This window comes from Callospermophilus lateralis, chromosome 1 (genome assembly GCF_048772815.1).
Source record: "Callospermophilus lateralis isolate mCalLat2 chromosome 1, mCalLat2.hap1, whole genome shotgun sequence".
In the NCBI taxonomy this organism is placed as follows: Eukaryota; Metazoa; Chordata; class Mammalia; order Rodentia; family Sciuridae; genus Callospermophilus; species Callospermophilus lateralis.
Window position 1 is genome coordinate 211,085,223 of NC_135305.1, and position 24,870 is coordinate 211,110,092.

At 55.2% G+C, this 24,870-nt stretch overlaps 1 protein-coding gene across 4 annotated transcripts; it reads right to left on the reverse strand.

Moving 5' to 3' along the window:
• Positions 1 to 1,868: 1,868 nt before the first annotated feature.
• Tpm4 (tropomyosin 4) lies at positions 1,869 to 24,470 on the reverse strand. Of its 4 annotated transcripts, none has more exons than XM_076846749.2 (9): positions 24,333 to 24,461; positions 18,677 to 18,802; positions 14,135 to 14,268; positions 11,552 to 11,669; positions 10,953 to 11,023; positions 9,757 to 9,832; positions 7,734 to 7,796; positions 7,585 to 7,654; positions 1,869 to 3,324 (listed from the first exon to the last, which is right to left on the reverse strand). In XM_076846749.2, the coding sequence occupies exons 1-9, from the start codon at positions 24,444 to 24,446 to the stop codon at positions 3,242 to 3,244; spliced, it is 855 nt and encodes a 284-aa protein (XP_076702864.1). In that variant the 5' UTR covers positions 24,447 to 24,461; the 3' UTR covers positions 1,869 to 3,241. The 4 variants fall into 4 exon arrangements, with proteins under 4 accessions (XP_076702864.1, XP_076702874.1, XP_076702883.1 ...); XM_076846768.2 differs by lacking the exon at positions 1,869 to 3,324 and adding an exon at positions 6,239 to 6,777 and having other exon boundaries at positions 24,333 to 24,470; XM_076846759.2 differs by lacking the exons at positions 18,677 to 18,802; positions 24,333 to 24,461 and adding an exon at positions 18,155 to 18,395.
• Positions 24,471 to 24,870: the final 400 nt, after the last annotated feature.

A 24,870-nucleotide genomic window follows, 5' to 3' on the forward strand; every position in this document is an offset into this window, starting at 1 on the left:
TCATCACGCTTCACAGGCCAGTTTGGTCCCCAGGGCTTCCTGCTTGTCACACGTGTCCCAGTCTCTTGTGGATCACTCTGGGACTCACCTAAGGATACGCTGACAGCTGGCCATAGCCTGTCCTCCTGCCCCCTTCAGCTCATCTACCTAGGTTGGGGGAGAAGTTCCAACCAGAGCCATTGACCACTTTCTGGTGTTACTCTTGTTCACCTTCTCTGGGTATTTTCTCTGGATATTTTCTCTTGGTGCTCTCCCCATTTTGCCGGCTTCTACCACTCCCGCTTCTCTGGACACTGCTCATCAGAGCCCACTACAGCCTTTTGGGGGGGGGAGGAATTTCTGTTTATTCTCTAGGTGTTGTTCTTCATGGATCTGTTTGTACTCACCTTCTGGGTGATCTCCTTTGCTCCCGTGGCTTTTAATATCTCCACGCTAACAGCTTTGTGGTGATCCATAGCCAGCCAGCCCATGTTTATAGCAATCCCTCCATATTTAACTGCTTTCTGGTCATCTGCTTTTGGATTTGTTAAAGGTACTTCAAATGCAGTTATGTCCACCACTGAACTCATCTATCCAGACTAGCTTGGCCTGAGTGAGACCTCAGTCATCTTTGACATCTTTCTTTGATCTCTCACGTCAAGGTTCTTAGGAAGGTTCTGAACAGCGTTTGAATCTTGCTCTCCCATCTCCACTGTCACAGGTCATCACATTTCTCCACTGGCCTCACTGGCCACTCCTCTAACCTAGATACACCCTGCAGTGTGCTCATTTTAAAACACTTATCTAATATCCATCTGTTGTCTCTCAGCTGGGTTTAAAAAAAAAACGACTTCACCCTAGTGTATGCCGCCTTCACAGGTCCTCCACTCGCCTTGTATTCCGCCCACACTTGATGGCATTGGGAACTCCCCAAGAGCTGGGCCCCGTCAGTTAAGGAACACTGGATCCTTAAATGCTGAGGTGCAAAGATGATTAAAACAGGATCCTGAGGTTAGACTACAACCCAACAGGGTGGGGAGGGAGAAAAGAGGTACTTAAAGGAGGAACTTCCATATAGTATCGGTGTGGGAGGGGGGGCTTAGAGAAGTATACTGTATTCAACCTCCCCCACACCTGCCATCTACATTACATTTACATTTTAAAGGCTTTCATTTCTCTTTGATTCCTTACCTCCCCTCCCCAAGCCAAGATTTTGAGTAAACTAAGAGAGCAAATCAGGTAGTGAAACAGTAGTGACTTGACACTCTCTTCTCTAAATTTCCTGCCACCCACTTGACTAAAGTTTAAATTACTTTCTTCTCTTTACTTGTTCCCTTTTATTTCATGGCAGGCACTACTGTGGATTATTGATTTTCCCAACTTGTTTTCCCTCCTGTCTGTTCCCCGGAGTCCTTCCTGAAAATGCATGCAAAGTGGAATTCCCTAGTTTTGCTCTGATCTACTTGCTTCAGTCTTCAGTGCTTCTCCACTCCTAACCATACGAAGTTCAAGTTCTCATCAGTGTGGGCCCAGCCTACCTTCCAACTGTACGTGTGCTTCGCTTTAATTGTGAAGCATACAGAAACCTTATTCAGGCAGATCTTGTACTTGTCGAACTCAGGCGGTAGAAACCACCTTCCCTGTTCTCACATCTATTAAAATCCTACTTATTCTTCACAACCTGGCTCAGGCAGGACTGAGGTTCACAGGACAGGAGCTTCTGAGTAACTGAGGCTAAGCACACACTCTGCAATACGGAGATCATAATCTATCATGAAGTCATGGTATACCGCAAAAGTTCTTGGCACAATTACCTTCTCTTTCTACCTAATTTACATTTGTTAAACCAAAATGTTGTATGTCCCCACCCATTTTGAAATTCACACAAATTGTCATTTATGTAAAAATTTATTTGACCAAAATGTAGAAAAAGTGATACTATTACATATGATACAGTCGCAAGAATCTAAAGAAAAGTGTGGATTTTATTCAGCTGCACAATTTGCTAGTGTATCTCCTGGGTAGTGTGATGCTTAATAAATAGGAGTGAGGGGCAGGGAATTCAGATAAGCTGGAAGCAGGGTGAATTTAGTCAGAATTGTAAACTCAAGTTGGTCCCCACACTGTTGGGGAAATGTGGAATGTTTCAGCTCTGAGATGTTAACCGAGAAAGCAAAAATAAAACAAAGCCAAAATGTGCAGCCCCTGCCTAAAAGTTCTCCATATCCAGTTTCATCAGGAGTTTCTTGGTCTTTTATTAACTTGGTCCCAAAGAAGGAATTCAAATCTTGGATAATTTGCCATTCCCTGAAGGATGGAGATGATGTCAGGCCAGTTACTTTTCTACATCTACTTTGCTGCCAGAGAGACCCCTTCTGCCCAACATGTTTGTTGACAGAAAAAAAAAAAAAAAAAAAAAAAACTCTTCTGTGTAATTTATGGATGGCTAGCAGTCTTTTTGATATGGCTGACCCTAACAGGACTGTACTGCACAGTATTCCTGCTCAGGTATGGCCCCAAGAGCCGACAAGCTTGGGTCATTATTAGAATAAGACACTTGCTCATCAGAGGACAACTTTAGAATGAAAGAAAAATGTAGAACATAGCATCAAGGACTATCCAGGCAATTCCTGGGCAAATATCATGACTATTTCCCAAGCACTATCATGCTCACTGCTCCAAGGATATGTATTCTGCACAGTGGAGTGTGGAGAAGGGCCCGGACAACTAGGTTTATCTATGTGTGGTTTATGGTTTCCCACATTGGCTCTTTTTTTCGCTCTGGATGGGAAATCCCCACCCATTTTATTGTGATGGTCCCTAGCCTCCTGTAACTTGGCCAATAGTGACCCAGAACAGTTACACCCGTTAGCATCTTAAATCAACCCATGACTAGACATCGGAGCCTGTTCTTGAAAGTGTGGGGCTGACTATATTCCCAGGAACCAAAAGCCCTCCATCTGAAGGGAGTGTGCTCAGTATGAAACACCCTGCCTACCTTAGGAATAAATGCAACTTAAGGATAAAAGAGCTGAGAAAGCTGGTGCCATTTGGAAATAATAAAAAAAAAAAAAAAAAAAAAAGGAGGAATTAGATTTAACTGGTGCCCAAAGCTTCTCTGATACAAAATATTTGGTCACATATTCATAATTTGCTTGAAATCCCAGCAAAGCGAAGATGCAATAACAAAAGAAACTTCTTACAAAAGAGAAAGACATGGAGCTCTAGAATTTCTGTTGGAACAAGACTCTTCCGGTTCTGGTTATATACAGTTAAGTTCATTTAGCGTCTGATCCAGTGTCTGATGTAGGCCCACGTTCTCTTCTTTGGCCTGGGCAAGTTTTTCTGGTGGAATCAAGAGGGGAGGGAAAAATGAATTAACAAGCATCTTTGTTAAAGGGGAAACAAACAAACAAAAGTCTCTAAACCTCAAACTACCAAAGTGCAAATCATAGCAGAGAAAATACTCTATTTTAATTAAAGCAGAATACCACAGAATAATGGGGACCAAGAACCAGATATTGAAGTCAAATTTGCAAGATAAAATACAAGGTGCCCACTTAAACTGAGTTTCATACAAACCACAAATAATGTATCCCTAACATTCATGAAATATACTTAGGCCAAAAATATTACTGCTTTGCCTGTCTGAAATTCAAATTTAACTCAATGTCCTTATTTTTATTTGATAAGTCTGGCAACTCCAGAGTCAGACCACCTGGATTTAAGCTCTGGTTGCACCACTGAGGCAAGCGAGTTAGCTTTCCAGATCTGCTTCCCCGGATGTCAAACTGGGAAATAACCTCAGCGTGTGACATGGGGAATAAATGAGAGATCCTTCAGAACTTAAGAAATGCTGTACAAACTTAAGATATCAGTTCTAGTTTTGGGTGCTTATAAGTTCCCCCCCTGATGCCAGTTAATGAGTGGCTGACTCACGGTAGGAAAATGTGACCCTGTAACCCCTCTTTCCTGTGGAGCTTCTGGGAATGGCTGTCTAAATTCCAGGCATAATTATGTCATTGCGTCTGTGTACCCGGAGCAATGGAGCCAACCCCCAGGTAAATGCAACCCTCAGGTAAAGTCAAATTTCATAACTGAAATTTAAGCCAGATGACAGGAATGTTACTGAGTAATTGAACTGATACGGGGGTGGGGTGGGGGGGTGGGGGGGAATGGTGGGGCACATTCCAGTGGCTTGGGTGGCTGAGGCAGGAGGATCACAAGTTCAAAGCCATCCTCAGCAAAAGTAAGGTGCTAAGCAACTCAGTGAGACCCTGTCTCTAATTAAAATACAAAACAGGGATGCGGATGCGACTCAGTGGTTGGGTGCCCCTGAGTTCAGTCCCCGGTACCGCCCCACCCCACCCCCAAAAAAAAGAAAGGAAAAAAAAAAATCCCACTAAGAATTCCAGAGCTGGAGGACTGGTTTGCAATTGAACAATGGCTGATAAGGGACCAGCCTCGAGTCATTAAAATACTGAAGAAAAAGCAATATACCTCCTAAAATGTGAGATGATCGACATGGAAATTTTCAGAAAGAAAAAAAATAAAGGGACTGCAAAAGAGGGCACCTTTGCTACGGCACCTTTCCTTCCATAAGGGACGTAAGGGAAAGAAGCGACTGTGACCTGGGGTGACTCAGACAGGGCGACCTGGGCCTATCCAGTCTGGACTACAGGGTCTCCACTGTCTCATTTAACCCTCACAGTAACTGAGCCAGCACCTTTATCCTGCAGGAAAGCTACGTGGCTTGTTCAAGGGTGCACAGCTGAAGTGATGGGCGAGGGTTTCAACCCACATCTCACTGCAAACCCCGAAGCCACTTCACCCTGGCACCTGGATTCCCCGGCTTCTGTTTTTACTGTATCAGGTATGAGATGAAATGGCCTTCCCTTCAAGTGTTAATTGTCCTTTAGAACTGTGACAAGGCTCACGGAGGACCAACAGGTAGCAGCACTGATCCCTGGGAATGAAGCTCCACCCAGGTGCGGGTTGGCAGAGACTGGACAGGCAGGGTGGGTGGTTATTTCAAAGGGTGGAGGCTACCCATGTCTGGAGAAATCCCAGCAATGAATGGAGCAAACACAAACCACCCCCTGGCGTCTGATCTTTCAAGGGCACAGGCGAGGCAGTGGCAGCTGATGGTATGCAACTGGTTCAGGATAAAGGGACGGAAGACAGAGGCTGGAGTAAAGGACATGGGCCACTGGGGGATGAGTATAAGGAATCAGGACAGAAGTTCCCATCTGACTTTAAAACCAGAGGATGAGGGACAAGCTACAGTGACCCAAAACTGATGATCTAATTGGAGATTTTCATGCCATCTCCAGGTTCAAAGGACAGCCAGGGAGGTGTGGCCTGGACAAAGTGCCAGTGTTTCGGGATACTCTGAGGTGGTATCAGGAGATGGTGTGCAGGAGAGAACAACTATCTGAAATTTGAGTCTTGGGCAAATCTGAGTTCTGGTCACTTTAAGCATGAACTTTTAATCCCACAGGCCATCTTCACGGCCTAACCAGAGTTAGGGTTAAGTAGAGGGAAGGGACAGACCTTAGGATCTCAGGCACCTTCTCCTGGAGTCAGGAGATGATCACCTCACTTGTATTCGTGTGTGTGTGTGTGTGTGTGTGTGTGTGCGCGCGCGCGCGCATGTGTGCACGCATGCCCTGCCCTGCTTTTGGAGACAGAGCCTCACTAAATTGCTAAGGCTGGCCTTGAACTTTCACTCCTCCTTCCTCAGCCTCCCAAGTTGCTGGGATTACAGGCTTGGGCCACAGTAGCTGGCTGACTCCCCAGCCCCACCCCCGCTTTTTTTGATATGGTCTCACGCAGTTGCCCAGGCTGACCTTGAACTTGTAATCCTCCTGCCTCAGCCTCCAAGTAGCCGGGATTAACAGGCTTGTGCCCCATCAACCCGTGGGATGTTCATTTTTTTGTGGGGGGCTGGGAACAGAACCTGGGGCCTCACACATGCTAAGCCAACGGCTCTACCCTGCGCCACACTCCCGCCCCCCAGGGTGCTCTTCAGTCCCCCTGTGAGTCAGCTTTCTAAGGGCAGCGTGTAGAGGTGAACTTCACTGGTGAACTTGCTCCCGAGGTGGATCAGTGTCCCATGGACAGTGGAGACATGGGGAAGACAGGTCAAGAGTATAACAGACAGAACGAATGAGAAGAGGAGGGACCAGGAGACAGGACGCCACTGCCGCTGTTTGAATGCGTAGCTCGCACCCCATCAAAGGTGGCCCCGTTTTGGTCACAGGCCTGCGTTTCCGCAGGTTCTGCTCACTCTGTTAAGATGCCCAAGAGGCTTGGAGAGAGGAGTCTCCATTCAAAACAATTTCTATTTGAGGCGAAATGACTGGCATTCAGATGCACTTAGCTCACACCACATCGGAGGGCTCGTCCAGGCTGGCTTTTGTTTTCGCATCTTCAGAAAAGAATCTCGTGGGCCTGATTTTCCCTCTTGTAATGAGCTCCTCGTGGTGAGTGAGAGCCCCCACCCACTGCCTGTCCCAGCAGGTCACAGGCACACAGCTACGACTCAAAGGTGGCAGAGGAAATGCAAAGGAGAGGGAGGAAGACGAGGGTGGCCTGTCTTTATTCACTCAGAGTCAGACACGTCAGAAGAAGCCGTGAAAGATGAGACCAGGAGACAGCAGCCCCCGAGAGCGCAGGCCCACAGAGGGAGGGCGGACTTGGGCATTGTTCGGGCTCAGAGAGAGGTCATGTCGTTGAGAGCATGGTCCAGCTCCTCGCTGATGGCCTTGTACTTGAGCTTCTGGGCATAGAGCTCATCTAGAGGTGAAGGTCCCCAGGGAGAGTCAGAGGAGAGGTTCAGGGAACAGATGCGACGGTGGGAATGGAGGACCACAGGTGAACAGCGAGAGGAAGGAAAGAAGTGAGAAAAGCATGAACAGGAGGAGCCAACCAGCGGGAGATTCATGGGTGGTGTGAGGCTCTGCAGGGACGAGCCTCAGTGAACCTGAAGGGAATATGACTAGAAGTGGACAGAGCTGCCCCCACAGCTGCAGGCCCCAGTCATTTCTGATTTCCAGGGATGTCACCCAGCCCACAGCTTCCACTGGGAACCGCCATTCTCCCTTCCATGGAAACCTCGCTTCCCAAAGCAAACACAGGGACACACAGACCGGAGAACGGCTTTGTCCCCTTGCTGGGGAATGGCAGTCTGGAGATTTTGTTTTAACCCCATTTCTGGAATTCCGGGCTATTTCATGAAGAACAGGGGACTGAACTTAACATTAGAACCCTTAACAGACAGGGTTACGCGGGGCACCAGCCAGACTGGCAGACCAGGGTCTACTGACTGAGGTCCCGTCCTCTGTATCTCCTTTCTCTTACACTGAGATAGGCTTCAAGCTCTCTGGGAGAGAGTCCGTAAAAATGCAAAGCATTTCCAAAAAATGCCAGGCATCTCTGTGAAATGAGCAAGTTGAAGAAATTCCAAAGACTCCCTCCCTCTGCACTTCACCGACACAAAGCCCAGCTCAGCCCCCGCGGAATCACCCCAGCTGTCCACCAACTGTCCCTGCATATGTCACGCAGGGGGAGCAGGACAAATACTCTTAGATGCCAGTTTCATACCTTCCAGGTCGTCGATCGTCTTTTCCAGTTTGGCCACTGTTCTCTCTGCAAATTCAGCGCGGGTCTCGGCCTGGAGGAGAGGAGAGTCAGACCAGGACCAGGGCTCGGGGAGCCCAGGGGTCAGAGCTGGGGGGCCGCGCCACACTCACCTCCTTCAGCTTGTCAGACAGAAGTTTGATTTCTTCTTCATATTTATCCTCCTTTTCAGAGTACTGCGGGAGACACCAAAACATGGCTTTGTAAAAAAAGAGGGTCACAGGCAGACCGGAACGCAGGTCCCCGTTCTTTGGAGAAGACTGAGTGCCTGACGCACGAGAGCACGCTCAGGAGCCAAGCCAAGGCTGCGCCTTTCAGGAGGAGGGAGGTGGCCCTGAGCTGGGCCTGAGCTCATCACCCACCCATGTTCCCAGGGAGTGGGGCGCACGGGTCTCTGGGAATGCATGCCCCTAAGTCTGTCCACCAGCTCCCCCAAGGCAGAGTCTGCGGGAGTCGGTTCTGTGTACTCATCTCCCAGTGCTTGTCCCTTACTGTGTCCCCAGCATGACAGGCTCCTTTCCCCATGGCTTCATGTCAATCATCTCAGGTTAATATCACTAACATTTAAGAACTGCTGCCATGGTCCTGCCACCGTCCATCACGGCTAGATATCCTCAGTCCCATTTTCCAGATGACAAAAGGGCCATGGAAAGGTAAGTATTTGTCTAGGGTCACGTAGCTATAAAGTGACAAAGCCATGAGTTGAGCCCAACTTTGGAATTTGTGTTTCTGGCCGGAATCACAGGGGTACCCTTGTTTTTCCCCTCTTCCATGCTGGGGATGGAACCCAGGGCCTCATTTACGCTAGGCAGGAGCTCCACCACTGAGCCACACCCCAGCCATGCCTTTTAAAATGTCACCCCAGTGACACTTTTTTCTAAATTTCTAAGGTCCCTCTGGACTGAACTCAGGGGCACTTAACCACTGAGCCACATCCCCAGCCTGTTTTTTATTTTGAGATGGGGTCTTGCTAAGTTGCTGAGGCTGAACTCGCCATCCTCCTGGCTCAGCCTCCCAGGCCTCTGGGATTACAGGCATGTGCCACTATGCTGTCGAGAACTACAACTTTATCAGTCTCTTTCCCTTTACTACATCCTGAGCTCTTCCAGAGCAGAAACCATGCGTAAGATCACTGCGACGGCTCTGTCCCTGGCTAAGGCCACATCTGGCTCGCACACTGAACTGCATTTATTCACTACATATGCTGGGATCAAACATCCACCAGTCACATGCTGGTATGGGAGACCCTGCCCTAAACAAGATAGATGTCGTCCCTTCCAGCAAGGAAAGCATACATCAATTGGGTCATTATAATAAATGTGACAGGGCTGGGGTGAGGCTCAGTAGTGGAGTGTTTGCTGAGCACACACAAGGCCCTGGTTCCGTCCCTAGCACCGCAAATAAATGACTAAGTAAACGTGATAAGCCTAACACCAGGGATGGAAGCAGGTGGGGCTCCACAGCAGAGAACCCCATAACCTGGCTGAGATATCGGAAGCGTCTTTGAAGGGGCGAGGTGTAAGCAGAGATCTAAAGGATGAACGGGGTCATCAGGCAAAGGGGACAAGGAGGCCACCGCAGGCTGCGGGAACAGCTGCTTCAAAGAACTGGAGGGGACGTGAGGACAAGGAATGTCCATGAAGCTTAAGTTCTGCGCACCTGGAAGGTGGCAGGAGGGAGCCTGCGGGAGAGATGAGGCTGGAGCTCATCAGGCTGGGCCACCAAAAAGGGTGGACAACGCTCCTCATGGGGTCTGCTCTGCAGCGACTGCTGTGGGCACTTTCAACCTAAAAAGCCAATTCCACCTGCATCATGGATATCTGGAGGAACCGGAGGACGCAGGCAAGAGCGAGGCCTGCTGCGGCTCTCCTTTTATCTGGTTTTGCTCGGATTCTCCTAAGAGGATCCTTACCAGGTACCACGAGATGGAAATCAAGGATGGTGCTAAGACCCCCACAGAAGACCTGTCAGGAGAAATCCAGCCACTGACAGCTCGTTCTGGAGAGGCCCACCCTGGCTGCTGGGCACCCAAGGTGCTATTAACAAGTAAAGGTCAGATTCCTGACACCCTGGCCTGTTCCTGAAGAAATGAACAAAGTTTACCACGTCACCCTCCAGCTGGAGCCAGCCACCAACCTTTTCAGATGCAGCCTCGAGCGATTTCAGATTGTTAGTGACATTCTTGAGTTCTTCTTCCAGGTCCCCACATTTTCTACAATGAGACAAAGAACGTGTGTGTTTTATCTTCCCGAGCTGCAGGCAATTCCTTTAAAGGAAACTTTCAAAAGGAGCAATCCACGCTGCCCAGGGCCCCCAGAAGGAATGTGGGAAAAATGTGAATGGATTTTTCTAGATGTGATGCTGTGTACTTATCAAAACCCCATCATACCGGGCAGAGGCAAGGCGGGCCAGGAGCTCTTGGAGGGTTTGTGAAGCACTCCTGGACTTCCGCCAAGGGCAAGGCAACAGGACGGTGAAACTGGTGATGACCGAGGCTGACTCCGGAAGGTGGAAGAATGAGATGGAGTGTGGGGGCTGGGGGGGCAGCGAGCAGAGCTTACACGGGACACTCCAGGAAGCAAGCTTGGAATGGGTTTGTGAAACCAGATCTCTCTCAGCTCTGCAGGACGCTCTCTGGAGCTGGATTCCTCATCCAAGGCCAAGGGAGGAAGTGTTTTGATTGTTGCAACTTGTGAGATTCTGGTCAAGCTTCTCACCTCCCGCCAGGAACGTGTCAGGGGCCCAACACTGACGTCAGGAGTAGAGCCCTGAAGCACTAATGCGCAGCCTGCTCTCTACACTCTCAGCCCCTGAGCCGACCTCGCTGGGAAAATGGGACTTCTGCGCTACCACCTGTCTCACTGCTCTCCCCAGTATCTTCCTGGGAAGAGAAGACGTGGGCAATGCTCCCGGGGCATTAAGACAAGATACTGGGGTTGGGGTTATGGCTCAGTGGTAGAGCGCTCGTCTAGCACGTGTGAGGCCCTGGGTTTGATCCTTAGCACCACATAAAAATAAAATAAAGATATTGTGTCAACTACAAATAAAAAATATTAAAAAAAAAAAAAAAGATACTATGGATGCAAGAGGAGGGAGGAGGGCTGGGCTGTCGCTCGGCTGGTGGAGCGCTTGCCTCATATGCACAGGCCCTGGGTTCCACCCCAGCACCACCAAAAGAAAAAAAAAAAAAAAAAAAGGAGGGATGAGCCAGGAGTGCAGGTGCCCGCCCACTGGCACAGAGGCCCAGCCAGTGTCAACGCCCAGCACAGCCACCTCCCTCGGGTTCCACCCAGGGAGCCAGCGGGCCCATGCAGTCCCGTTCTGCCACTCACAGTTCAGACACCTCCGCACGCTCCTCTGCCCTCTCCAGCTCGCCCTCCAGGATGACCAGCTTCCGAGCCACCTGCAGAGACAGGAGGGCCCCGCTGAGACCCATCCCCACCGCTCCCCACCGTCCAGTCGGAAGCGCTCTCCCCAGGAGGTGGCCAGGCCACGCAGGCCATGCGCACCAAGGGGCTTTCTGCTGGTCCCCCTCACATCATGGTGGGCCCAGAGGGAACCGTGACCCTCGCACAGGCCCCAGGAGTGAGGCAGATGAGGAGGGGGAGAGAGCTGGACCAGGGGTAGGAGAGAGAGGGACCGCAGGGACATAGCTGGGGCCACAATCTGCAGCTTTTGCCAAACTGTGCCAGAACATCGGACCCACGTGAGGGAGTCGATCCCTTGGCTTCTCCAGCCAAGTTGGACGAGTGATCTCAGGACTTCTTGGCATTGTGCAAGGTACAGTTTCCTAGCCAAGGGGCTGTCACTGCAAAAACAGATGTGCGCCCAGAAGGCTGGCGGTCCTAACCCGGGGCTTCCTCCGGCCCGCGGTCCTTGCTATCGGCAGCACCATTTCCTCCCGCTTCCTGCCCCTGTGGGACCCGCTCACCTCCTCGTACTTGCGGTCGGCCTCCTCGGCGATGTGCTTGGCCTCTTTGAGCTGCATCTCCTGAATCTCCATCTTCTCCTCGTCCTTCATGGCGCGGTTTTCTATCACCTTCATTCCCCTGCAAGGAGCGAGCTCAGGATGAGCAAGGAGCAAGCTCAGGATGAGCCGTGCGCTCGCCCACCCCGCCCCGGGCTCTCCTGCCCTGCGGTCATCGGGCACCACTGGTCATGGAGCTGCAGAGATGAAGCCGTCTGCCGGCCGCCAAGCTCACGGCCATGGCCCCTCTGCTGCCTGCCTTGACCTGCAACCACCCCGCGAAGTGGCTCCATCACCCCCATTTCAAAGGTCACGTGACTCCATCACCCCAGCCCAGAGGTCATGTGAGTCGCAGAAGGTCACAGAGCCAATCAGTGGCAGAGCTGGGACCGAACCCGGCGGCCGTCTGGCCCCGTCTGTGCACTCCTTCTAGACTCTTCTCAGGAACGTAAGGAGGCATGTGGTCACCACACGACAGCTGTCACTACGGCGTGACCAGAGGGCCCTGCCAGTGGCTGTGGGAAGATGAGTAGGAGTCACGGACAGTGCTGTGGTCGGCCACAAAAGGCTTTCCAGGAGGGGACGTGGCTGTTGGGGACAGAGTGTACGTAAGAAGAGAGGCCACAGTGAACATGAGGGACAGGGAGTGGGGGACTGTGCCAGAAGGCCCCGAGGATGGGCAATGTGGGAACCTGGCGGTCAGGGGCTGTCTGAGTGACAAGCTGAGGTGTTTATGCGGAGGGGACACGGGATGGAGAGTTTCAAGACAGGATGTAATAAAATGACAGAGGCCACAAGTGGAGAATGCCACCCCTGAGCTCCCGGCCAAGGTCACAGTGCAGGGCGCTGAAAACACTGTCAAGTGGCCTTCAGGCTGTGCGCCGGCTCTCACCCCTAAGGTGGCGGGTCACTGTGTACACCCCATATCCCCAACCCGAAAAATCTGAAATGCCAAACACCCTGGTCCCCTCATTTGGGACAAGGGACACTCAACCTGCACCGATCAGGTGAGGATGAAGGGGTCTGAATGACAGGGATGCACTTGGAAGGACGCATCCTGTGGACAGCTGGTCCTTCCTGCGACTCCGCGGCTGACCAGGAAGTTGGGGAGGAACAGATAAGTGACAGACTCCGGAGAGGAGGCCCACCAGGACACGTGTCATTGATGTGTGTCATTCTTGCCACTCCCCTCTGTCCAGGAAGCGTTCACTCTGGCCTTCGCCACCAGGCTCAGCCATCAAAACGCCCTGCGCGGGTACAAGGCCTGGCCCCGGCACGTGAGGGGCTCGCTGGAATGTTTGTTGAGGGAAGACCCCTGTGACTCAGGTCGGAGTGACTTGCTCAAGGCCCTGTGGTAAGGGGCAGGGGAAGGACCTCCAGCTCCAAGAGTAGAATCCTTTTAACCAAAGCAGCAGCGTCCCCCAAGGGTGACGCTCAAGGCCTCTCTGGTGACGTGCTGCAGACAAGCAAGCGGCCTTGACCTTCCCAGGCTCAGTGTGGCGTGGGGAGGCCCTCTGAGTAAGACGTCCAGCAGGTGTGACCACGAGCTCGGGCAGAGGCCAGTCCAGGCCCCGGGCACCACCGAAAGGGCCTCTCCATTAGACACTGGTCACTCTGTGGCTGCCTGAGCCGCCACCCTGTCCATCTAAGGCATGGCGAGCAGGGGCCGCGGCGGCCTGTTCCCTCCCCTGGCTGTGCCACGGCCGGGGAAGAAGCGTCCGCCTCGAAACCTGCAGTCAGCCTCCCGGGTCCCCAGACGGAACCTGCTGGTTCATGACCAGGAGCCCCATCAGAAATGAACCCTGCGGGGAGCTCACACTGGAAAGCCCTCTTGGTGGACGGGTCAAGTGAGGATTCTGGTGACCGTGTGGCAGAGACGCAGTGACCACTGGCCCGGCCCACACCATTGCCGCACAAGGAGCCCATTTACCACCGCACAGAGACCGCTGCCTCCCAGGGCCGCACAATCTGCCCTCAGTCCTCCAGAGCCAAGGCGTGCCGGAGGACGGTCCTGCTCCCAGGACAGAGCACCCTGTGGAGGCCCGGAGGCTGCAAATGCTATGGGGGCGGCCCCATCCGTTGTAAGGCCATCAGGGAGTGGCGCTGGTCCCTGAAACACAGCTGGCACCGCCCCGTTAACATCTGCAGATGGCCTTGACAGTCCTCATTTCCCGTTCTTCTTTTTGCACAGCATTAGGGATGAAACCCAGAGCCTTGGACATGCTGGGCAAGTGCTCCACACTACCCTGAGCTAGGCCCAGCCCCTTTTATCTTTTTATTTTGAGACAGGGCCTTACTGAGTTGAGGCTGGCCTCAAACTTGCCATCCTCCTGCCTCAGCCTCCTGAGTAGCTGGGATTACAGGTGTGAGCCACCACACCCAGTTCTCCCTGCCCTGAAAACCGATGTCGCAGGAACACTGAAGAGAGGTACCATGGCTTTCTAAGGAAGTATCCCTCTGCAAACTGACCGCTGCTCTTTTTGCTTTTCTCTGGGAGGTCAGCAGTGTGATCCCCAGTTCACGGAGGCCACCAGGCCCAGTCCTCACCTCTCGCTCTCATCCGCAGCCTTTTCCGCCTCCTCCAGCTTCTGCAGGGCGGTGGCCAGCCGTTCCTGGGCCCTGTCCAGCTCCTCCTCCACCAGCTGGATGCGTCGGTTGAGAGCTGCCACATCACCTTCGGCCTGGGGAGGTCACAGGTGCGGGCAGGTTAAGAAGCAGCCGCCCGGCAAGAGCTCCCGCCTCCCCTCCACTGACCGAGTCCCAAAGGCCACCCCGAATCCCCCCAGAAGGAATCCATCCTCTCTTGCCCGGAGAATGTAAATGACACATCTTCCCCGAAAACATCAGGAGACAGCCTCCCCTCAATCAGGGGATGGCCAGTCAATACCGAAGAGGGACAATAGGTGCGAGATCATGCGTCCACGAAATAATAATGACAGGGACAATAAGAGGCGCACACCCCGTGACCTGGGACCCCAGGTGGGTCTTTCAGGCAGCTCACAACAGAGCCACCATCGGGGTGTGGCTCTCCTCTGAAAAAGACACTGAGTGTGTCACCAGGGCCGACCGCAGGACTCCCAGGAGGCCAGGCCCTTGGTGACCTGGCTTACCACGTCCCACCAAGCCCTGCCGCCACACACCCGAACGCAAGACTCGTGCACACTCGGAAGGAAGCCCGACGTGCCGGCCCTGACCAGCAAGGCGGTGGCAGTGGGCAGCACAGCTGGAAATGTCCTGGACGGCGTCTGGCAGAAACCATGGGACAAAAAGGCACAGAAAGGAAAGACGTGGCCACAGGCGCGGAGAGGTGTCTGGACATTGCTACTGCCCTGCCTTCCAGGGTGTTTTCACCCACCAAGGAGGAAGCCTGGCCAAGGGGTAAAAGCAGGAACTGTGGGTCAAAAAGCGCCAGGTCGAATCTGGGCCTTGCCACCCGCAGCCAGGTGGCCTGGGGCAGGTTGCGTCACCTCTCTGAGCCTCTCTCCCGCAGAGCCTGTTGACCTCACAGCACTACCACGAGGGCTGTCACTGCAGGGCATTGGCCAGCTCAGCCCCGACACGTGGGAAGGGCCATGCAGCTTAGAGTCTCACATCTCACCCGTTTTACAGATGGGGGCACCAAGGGCCCTGCTAGGGGAAGGGTTCTGTTCAGTGACTCAGAGCAGGTCAGGGATGGAGCCCTGGAGCCCTGGCTTTCCCAGCCCCACATCCCTTAGTCCTCTGGGGAGGGGGACTTCCGCCAGGCCAGTGGGGCGGGCATGGCCACCCTTGGAAAGGAATGCTGAGACAGTCACACAGGGCCAACCAAGGGGCGAAGCCACAAACCTTCTTCCTATCTAGACAAGAAATCTCTGAAGTGGGAAAGACTATAAAAATGACTGGGAACCACGCCCTGCCCTGCCAGCCGGAGTCTATACATCAGAAAATAGAAGTCACTGAACCAGGAAGGTCTGCGGCCAGAGCCCCCGCAGCAAGGACACACCCACGGGGGCTTCTGACCCTGCGCCCCTGAACCAGCAATGTGGAGAGCCGATTAGCACCGCTGAGGGACAGTCTTTAGAAATACCACCTTTTGGCTGGGGTGGTGGCTCAGCGGTAGAGCACTTGCCTCGCATGTGCAAGGCCCTGGGTTCAATCCGCAGCACCACATAAAAATAAATAAGTAAAGTCATTCTGTACAACTACAAAAAAAATTAATTAAAAAAAAAAAAAAAAAAAAGGAAAGAAACACCACCCTTTGGGGCTGGGTCTATCGCTCAGTTGGCTTCGCATGCACGAGGCCCTGGGTCCAATCTCCAGCACTGCCACCAAAAACAAAACAAAAAAAATCACCTTTCAATGAGGAGGGGGTCTTTTTTTTTTTTTTTTTTTGATGCTGGGGAGGGAACCCAGGGCCTCTCACATGCTAGGCAAACACTATCGCGGAGCCCCACGCCAAGCGCGGGCATCTCTCTTAACTGCATGACTCTTAAGTCTGCCCAGCACCATTCGGCAACTCGGGGAGGAATCTGGGGTTTGTTTCTGTTTTCCTTCAGTGGTTTTCAGGTGTGCAATCAACACCGCTAATTCCAGAACTTTCCCTCCAAAAGAAACCTATCCTGAAGACACAGGAATTGATTTTTAGGATCACACAGAGGTACCTGATTCACAAATTGTCTAAAAAATTAACTAGTGAGCAGCCACGCTCTGAAATCAAGAGCCCTGAGCTGCGCACACGCGCGCACACACACACGTAGGTGCTGCCTGCACAGGCGTATATATGGATTTTTGAAAAACTGCTAGTCACTGCTAGTCATCCTGGGCTCCACCCCTTCCTGCAATCAAAGCCTTCCACACTCTACAAAGGATTTTCCTTATAAGGTAAAAGAGGCTTGCTAGATACATGTGGCAAAGAAACAGGAAGATGTCGGTTAATCACACAAAAATCTAAATGAAACCAGCTGTTGGGAGGCAGGCCCAGAATCCTGCCACACGCCGGCTCCTGGCTTTCTCTACAAGAGACTGGGGTTTTTTTTTCCTCTCTCTCTCAGTTCTTTTCCCTGAATCACCAATCACCTTCAGGCTTCCCTCTCCAGACCTGGAGAAGCAGCTCTGTAGAGTGAACTTTAAAGAAGCTCCAAACTTTCCAAACATATCCACCCTCCCCACCAGACGGTCTCACTCCTAAGTCTTGGCTCAGGGCTGAGGGCCATTTTGGAGCAGAAGTAATTGTCCTCCTGTGAGATGCCTTGGGGTGAGATCAGAGGAAGGGTTAGGACGCTCTGGTGTGTGAAAGAGGCCAGACCAGCTACTGTTTGGGGGCTGACACGGTTTCCAATGTCTCTTCCAGCCAGAGAGCCCTTACAGGATTAGAGGCTGCAAGCCAGGCCAACACAGAAGGGCCTGGGAAGGGGCCAGCCCCAGCCTGGACTGCCCCAGGACATGCAACCACCTGGCCAGGATCTTTCCTTTTCTGGGATCTCCACCCTGAGCCCCCAGTCCCAGTCCCCCAGCTCCCAGGTCCCCGGGCTTCCACTACCCCTGCCCCACACACCCCTTGACTAAGTCCCAACAAACTCTAGGACCCTGCCTAGTCCCAAGGCGGCCTCCCAGCCTGGCCCGGCCCAGGAGCCCCCTGGAATGCTAACCACACTTTTTTAATTGTTCCTCTTAAAGACCGTGAACTCTTCCAGGGCTGGAGGGACAGAAAAACGAATTGAGCACCTACTATGGGCCACAGCCACACAGAGCTGGTAAGTACTTTGAGATGGGATTAAGATCCAGATTTGTCCCCAGGTCCCAAGTCACCTGGGGACAGTCAGGGATGGAGAAGGGGTGCTGCGGCTCCCTCCTGCCAACGTGCAGCAGAGGCATACAGTAGGTGCTCAAACGATCACAGGTGGAGGGCCCCTCTCGAACATTCCAAGGGCCTTCTGGAGGAAGGCGGGGTCCCGCGGCCCTGGCTGCCCCAGGGACCAGCTGGAGAGAAAGGCCGGCGGCTCAGGGCTGCACTTCCGCCCCCCGCCTGGAGCAGACACGTCGCCGCCGCGCCCCTGGGAACGGCTGGGAAAGTTCAGCGGGAGCCGAGAAGCCACCGGGGAAGCGAGAAAGCGCGCCGCCCCCGCCCCCCGCCCAAGTCCAGCCGGCCGGCCCAGCCCCAGACAATGGGAGCCGGCCTTGCCACCCCCGCGCCCCGCCGCCCGGCCCAGTAGCCGAGCCCCTCGGCCGGGGACTCCGCGCCTGCCCGGACCCGGAGCCCAGCGCCGCGCACCCCCTCCTCCACCTCCCCAGCGGGGGCTGCGCACCCCTCCGCCCCATCCCCCCATCTCCCGCCCGGCCGGCCTCGCCCGCCCCGGATGCAGCGCCCCCTCCGCGGCCCCAGCCCGAGAGGGAGGATGGCGGCGGAGGACCGGGGACTCGGCGGGCGGCGACCGGGGAGCGGATGCGGGGCTGCGATCGGGGAGCCGCAGGCCGGAGGGCACCAAGACGGGCTCCGGGCAGTGACTGCTGCAGCCGGGCGCGCGGGAGCGGGAGAGAAAGGAGAGCGCGCGGCTTGGGGTGCGGGCGCGGGGCGCGCGGGGCTCTCACTTTTTCGCGCCGCTCGCGCTCGCCGTCCAGCTCCCGCTGCAGGCCCTGAGCGCGGTCCTCCGCCTCGTCTGCCTGCTGCTGCAGGGCCTGGATCTTGCGTTTCACCGCCTCCAGGGAGTTGAGGCCGGCCATGGCGCGGAGGCGCGGGGGCGCACGCAGCGGGCGATCGGCTGGGCTCGGCTCGGCTCTGGCGAGAGCTACAGCAGCCGCGCCCCGGCCCCCCAGCCTTTGCCTGCGCCGGGCCGCCCCCGCCTCTCCCCGCCCCCCGGCCCCGCTGCCGTCGAGGCGATGAGATCACCGGGGCCGGCCGCCGACGTCAGCACCGCTGGGGGAGGGCCTGACGTCGGCACCGCTGGCCGCAGCTGCTGGAAAGTGCCCCTTTTCGGGACTTATTTGGAGAAAGCGCCGGGAGGCACCGCCTTCTCCAACGGGTTCTCCTCCTCTTCCTCCAGCGCTGCCCGCCCGGCCAGCCCTGGGGCTCCTGCCGGCCCTGCCGCGGGCACCCCAGCACTGCGCACTTACGTCGGAGGCTTTCTTCTCCGTCAGCTCCAGCTTCTCCTGCGCGTCCTTCAGGTCCTCCGAGTATTTGTCCAGCTCATCCTCTGTCCCTTTCAGTTTCTTCTGGAGGTGCGTCAGCTCCTCCTCCACCTGGGGACAGATCGGGGACGCATCAGCCTGGGGTGCCACCGTGCCCCTGCGGCACAGGGTTGGCCCCCATATCCACAAAAGTCCTCTGGCTCTCCTCCTCTCTGGGCATGGGTTTCCTCATCTGTAAAACAGGGATAACAATAGAACGCACCATTCAAGAAATGCGACCTGCCCAGGGGTTTCCGCATCCCTCCCTTGTCCTGGGGACTAAATGTTCTTAACCTCACTGGGGTCCCGGGTCCTGCTGGGGACTCGATTACAGCTTTTGGAGAATTGGTGTTCCCACAGGTTTTCCAGAAACACTGCTCATTCAGTTTTGCGTGACAATTTCAGGCTTTTGCAAAACCCCCTAGTGATGTGGGTTAAGCAGGAAGGGGAACCTCATACTCTGGACCTGGACCCCTCCTCTTTCTCCTCAGTCTACCTCTCTCTAGGTCTGTACCCCACATTGTAAGCCGGGGAAACTCTCCAAAGAGAACGGCTGCCCTTTCCCTGCCCAGAACCTGCCATGGCTCCCCAATGCCTATTGCCCTTAGCCATGCCCAAGGCAGTGAATCTCAGACTGTCTCCCAAAATTCTTCAAAGGGCTTGGACCCTGCACCCGAACTTCTAAACTTTGGAGGCTTGGCTAGAAGAAACCAACCCATCAAAAATCATTTTATTTGAAGGCTCAGGTTAAACCTTTTCCAGTGTGGCATATTTGGTGTATGTTTATCTTAATTAAAATGTCTGCTCTCTTTTCCAAATTTTTAGTCCTTTCTCTTTATCTTGAGAGTCTTCCCTGGCTCCTAGTTTGAGGAGCTCCTGAGTCTGGGGGATACAAACCACAGGCCTCATCACCTCCATCCCCATTACCTCCACCACACCCTCAAATCAGCTCAGACCCCACACTGCACCACCCTCCAGACCCGGGTGGCCTCATCCATCCCCTGGGCTGACTGACTGCTGTCTCTGCTGGGCCGATCCCTGCTGTTGTCCATGCTCCTAGGGGAGCAGGCAGCCCAAGACCCTGCTTCATTGTCCTCCTTGCAGGAGGAGGCCCAGAAAGGTGAAGTGGCTTTTCCTAGGTCACACAGTACAGAATTGGAACCCAGTTCCTCTGAACATAAACCACTATGGACTACATGCTTGTGTCCCCCCACCCCAAACCTGTATTTTGGACCCCAATCTGGAAGGGATGGTATTTGGAGGTGGGCGCCTTTTCGATTGGATTAGGGTGAGGTGAGGTCTGGAGGGTAGAGCCCCACACGGGATCAGGGGCCTTAGAAGAAGAGGAGGGGACCGGTGTTCCTCTCCATGTGAGGACACAGCAGGAAGGTGGCTGTCAAGGAGCCAGAAGAGCCCTCCCAACAGCACACCTGCACCTTGACCTTGGACTCCCAGCCTCCAGACTGTGAGGAAGCATGGCCGTGGCTCTGCGTGTTGTTAGAGCTCCCGGGGCTGAGACCCAGCTGCTGTCCCGTCCCCCACGCCAGCCGGGCTGTCCTCCCTTCCTCCCCAACTGGCTTCTCTCCCTTCCCCCAAAGGGTGGATCATAAAGGCTCCTGTGCTTGAGACTTCTGGAGCCGGCTGATCCCACTCTCCCCCAAGAGGTAAGGTGCCGTGTGGGTGTGAGCATGTGCAGGAGTGAGTGTGTGTGTGTGCACACTGGCGTGAATTCTTACAAGGTCCTGCCCCTAGACAGGGCCACCCTGAGAGCCTTCGGGAGTCCTGCTGCTGGGGCTTCAGCTCAGGTCACTGAGGTACCCTGTGAGGGTCTCTAGCCCAGAGCAGGGACGGATGGGTCTGCTTAAAGTCACCAGGGACCCCCCCACCCCTACAAAGATATTCATAGTCACAGGAAGGTGACAGGGCCCATCCCAGTGCCAGCAGCAACTCAGACCAAAGTCAGGGTCTGCAGGTTTTGTCCTTTAACTCCAGGTAAGGACTGACTCCAAGGCCCAGCTATGTGACCCCTGTTCCCTTTTCTGACCTCACTTTTCCTCTCTGACCTGGTGGCCTCTCACCACCCTGGCTTTTGAACTTCTGCCTTCATGGAGAAAACGAGACAATTTTCTTTTTCATCTTTTTAGTTGCACAGGGACACAGCACCTTTGTTTTGTGTATTTAAGGTTTTTCTTTGTGCAGCTGAGGATCAAACCCAGTGCCTCCCGCGTGCCAGGCCAGCGCTCTGCCCCTGAGCCCTGGCCCAGCCCCAACCCTAAGCCAGTTTCCTTAAAGACACTTCACAGATCAGTCCTGACCCAGCAACCCCTGTCTCCCTTCTGGATCACAGCATTTACTGGGCACCGACTGTGTGCCTGGCCGGTGTGGGGGAGGGGTCCAAACATGGGTTCAGACAAGGCACACTGGGTTCCCGGGGTGAGAAGGTGGCTCTGAGGACATTTGGACAAGAGCTCCTGGGACTACCAGAGGGTGGGTGGGAGGCTGCTGAGCATCTCAGAGTGTCCCAGGCGTGTTACAAATGCCGTCTCCCTCGGTCCCGTTCCAGAAGGGCAAGTCGAGTCTGAAAGGGGAACGAGAGTGTCCAGCGGGGGTGGGAGTCCCACTCTGTTAAAGTAGCTCGGGGGCTGGGGCCCAGGGGCAGAGCGCCTGCCTGGCATGTGTGAGGCCCTGGGTCCGATTCTCAGCTCCACACACAAATAATAAAATAAAGGTCCATTGACAGCTAAAAAAAATATTAAAAAACAACAACAGCAAAACTACCCGCTTGTTGGACTGCGGGCCGAGCTGTGCCCACGGCTCCCCACCTTCTGCCGGGGACTCCTGCCCTACCCCCCGCGCCCCGTCCCCCAGCCTAGGGCTCCCTGGAACCACCTCCCCAGAACACTGCAGGAGAGTTGTTGAATGACCCAGTGAAAGGAACTGTGGACGGGCCCTTCCTTCTGACCCAGTTCCTCCCACGGAACACGTGCTGGGGCCTGCAGCCCTGCCCGGCAAGTTGCTGACCTTCCTGGGACTCAGTTTTCCAGCCTGTGAAATGGCCCAGAGGGTCATGAAGCAACTTTAGTCCATGTAAATGGGGCCTTAGGGCCAGGCTGAGGCAGGATGTGGGGTCAAAGGCCTATGGTGGCGGATGTCACTGCCCTGGGAGGGGAGTGGGCAGGAAGCAGGCAGGCTGGCCTCCCACGTCCTGTTCCCACTGGACAGCAGGGATGGGAATCGGGACTTTGCTCCTTGTCCCTGAGGGTTGGGTGGTCCCAGGTGCTTTCTCCCTGGCTTCCTGGAGCAGAGGGCAGGCTAGGCAAGGTGACCCCTGGCCACCGGCTCCGTTTCCAGGCAGGGTGGACCACTGGCCCTGTGGGGCTCTGGCTTCCGCCTTGGGGCTCTGGGACCTTGGATTCCATGCCTGGCCCTTGGAAAACTCATCTGCCACCAGGAGGATTCCAGCGGCTCCGGAGGCTGAGGCAGGATCACGAGTTCAAAGCCAGTCTCAGCAACTTAGCGAGGCCCTAAGCAACTCAGTGAGACCCTGTCTCAAAACAAAAGAAGGGCGGGGGATGTGGCTCAGTCTGAGTTCAACCCCTTGTACAAAATAATAATAATAACAAAATAATAACAAAAGAAAGAATAAAATCCAGCCAGAGACTGCAGCACCGTGTCCACCTCCAGGGTCAGACAGCGGGCTAGAGGCTTAGAGGGACCTTCCCTTCTGAGCTCGTGGCTGCCTCTGTATCAGTCACCCACACCTTAGTGAGAACTGGAGCCACAGGCTCCCTGGCTAAGCCGCCCATGATGAGGCTAAAGGTTGATGGAGACCAGCCGGCAGGCCGGGGCCCAGGCAGGACGGGTCTGTGTTTGCCAGGGAGGGGCCCTGGGAAGAGGGAAAGGAGTGTGGCCGGGAACACTGGGGTGGAGTTGGCCCACATGGATGTGTCACTCGGGGCTGCCCTAGGAACTGGGGGGTGGGGAGGGCCAAAGAGGAAGCAGGGCGGGGCAGGATATAGTCCCATATGTGTCGAGCCCTTCCTCGGCTCCAGGCACCCGGCCAAGGCCTCCACCTGCACAGTCACCTCTGATCCTCCCATCAGCCAGAAAGGCCCCAGTGACGTCCCCACCTGACACAGGTGCCACCTAGGCACTGGGAGGTGAGGGCACCCAGTGACCAAACTGAGGATATGAACCGGGCCTGGGCACCTGGTGTGGCCGCCCTGGGGGACTACGGGGGCTTATCTGAAGCCCTGCACCATCCCAAGGGCCCAGCAGGTGGCCCGGGATGGCACAGCCCTGAGGAAGGGCACCCGGAGGGCACAAGCCCCTTCCTTCCTTCTGCCATCCCCCTGTCCAGACGGGACAAGTGACTCTTGCTCCACCCCAAGCCCCAGCCTTGGCTCAACCCAGCCCCGTCCACTGAGCCCCCATGAGCTCCCCGTGACCCCTGTCGTGGGGGTCTCCTGGGGTCTCCTCCCTGGAGCTCTGGCTCTGCGTGGCTCTGCCTCGGCCATCACCCCCTGTCCCCGGGACAGCAGGACACGCTGGGATACACAGCCAGGCGGGGCTCCTCAGCTCTCCGGCCCTGGCCCAGGCCCCCAGCCGCTCCCCACACACGGCACGTGACAGGAGCCCTGGGCCCCGCGAGACACAGGCACAGGGTCCCCATGTCACGCACTGCTCAGCCATCCCCTCCTCTCCACGCACACGCACAGAGACATCTCAGGGGCTGGGTGGTGGCTCAGGGACAGAGCGCCTGCCTGTCACAGAGAGGCACCGGGCCCATCCTCAGCACCACGTAAAAATGAATAAAAGAACAATTAAAAAGACAAAGGAAAAGACTCACATGTCAACACCACGTCCTCCCGAAAACCAGTCACCCAGACACACATCCCGACAGAAGCTCAGTCAGCCCCCGCGCGTACACACACACACACACACACACACACACACACACACACACACACACGGTCACCTCCATGCCCACTCAGTTACTATCAAGCCAACGTTCGCACGGGACACACAGCCCGCCTCCCACTGTCCACAGCCCCACACCACACACCACAGGCCACACACTGACCGGTCCTCGCACACACCTCCGCCTGCCCACACACACACACACCCCAGAATGCTCACATGCAAACACACAACCCACAGAGAAACGTTCAAGCACACACAAATACGTGAATACAGAAACGTCCCCATGGGCACACACTAGCACACACACACACAGATGCTCCCATGCACAAATATGCACAGGCACACAGAGGTGTTCGAGCGCACACACACATACACACACTCACACACACAGCCCCTGCCCTGCAGCACCTTCCCTCTCCAGCTCCCTGGGCTCCCGCTGGCCCTGTTGAGGCCGTGTCTGGTCACTCCTGATTCCCAACCCAGGGACACCCTCCCAAGGAAGACAGTGGTCCCCTCTGTCTCTGCTAGAGCATCAGCCCGGGCCCCACCCCGGCACTCAGGTACAAAATTCCTGTGACCTCCACCCTCAGCCCCAGCACCTACCGCACTTGGACTGCAGAGTGGGCACAGAGAGGGCGCTGGGCAGCCCGGTGCAGCCCAGCCAGCCGAGGCCACTCACCTGCTTACACTTGTCCTCGGCGGCTTTCTTGTCCGCCTCGGCCTGCTCGGCCCTGTCGATGGCATTCTCCTTGTCCAGCTTCAGCATCTGCATCTTCTTCTTGATGGCCTCCATGGTTGGGCTGCGGGGGCGTGGGCACGGGGGCTGTGGCGGGCTGCAGGCTGGGGCAGGGTGAGTGAGCGGCAGGGTGCAGGAGAGGGCCTTATAGGATCGGGGTGCGCCCGCCCTCCTGCAGGGCGAGTCTTGGAGGAGGCCCAAGCCCGGCCGGCCGGGCCAGCCGCCACTCGCTCGTCGGGAGGACTTGGCCAGCTCACCCGGCGCCCGCAGCCCTCGCCTTATTTGGGCCTAGGATTTTCTCAAAGGAGGGAGAAAGAAGAGGCCCGGGCAGTTTCCATTTTTAACCTGGTGACCCAGGTCCTGGTCCCGCGTGGGCAGGAGGGCACCATGTGGGCCCAGAGGACCTGTGGCGGCAGGGCCTGGGGTGGGGGTGCACCAGGTGGCCCCAGTGTCCCTGGCTGTCACTGGGAAAAGTGAGGCG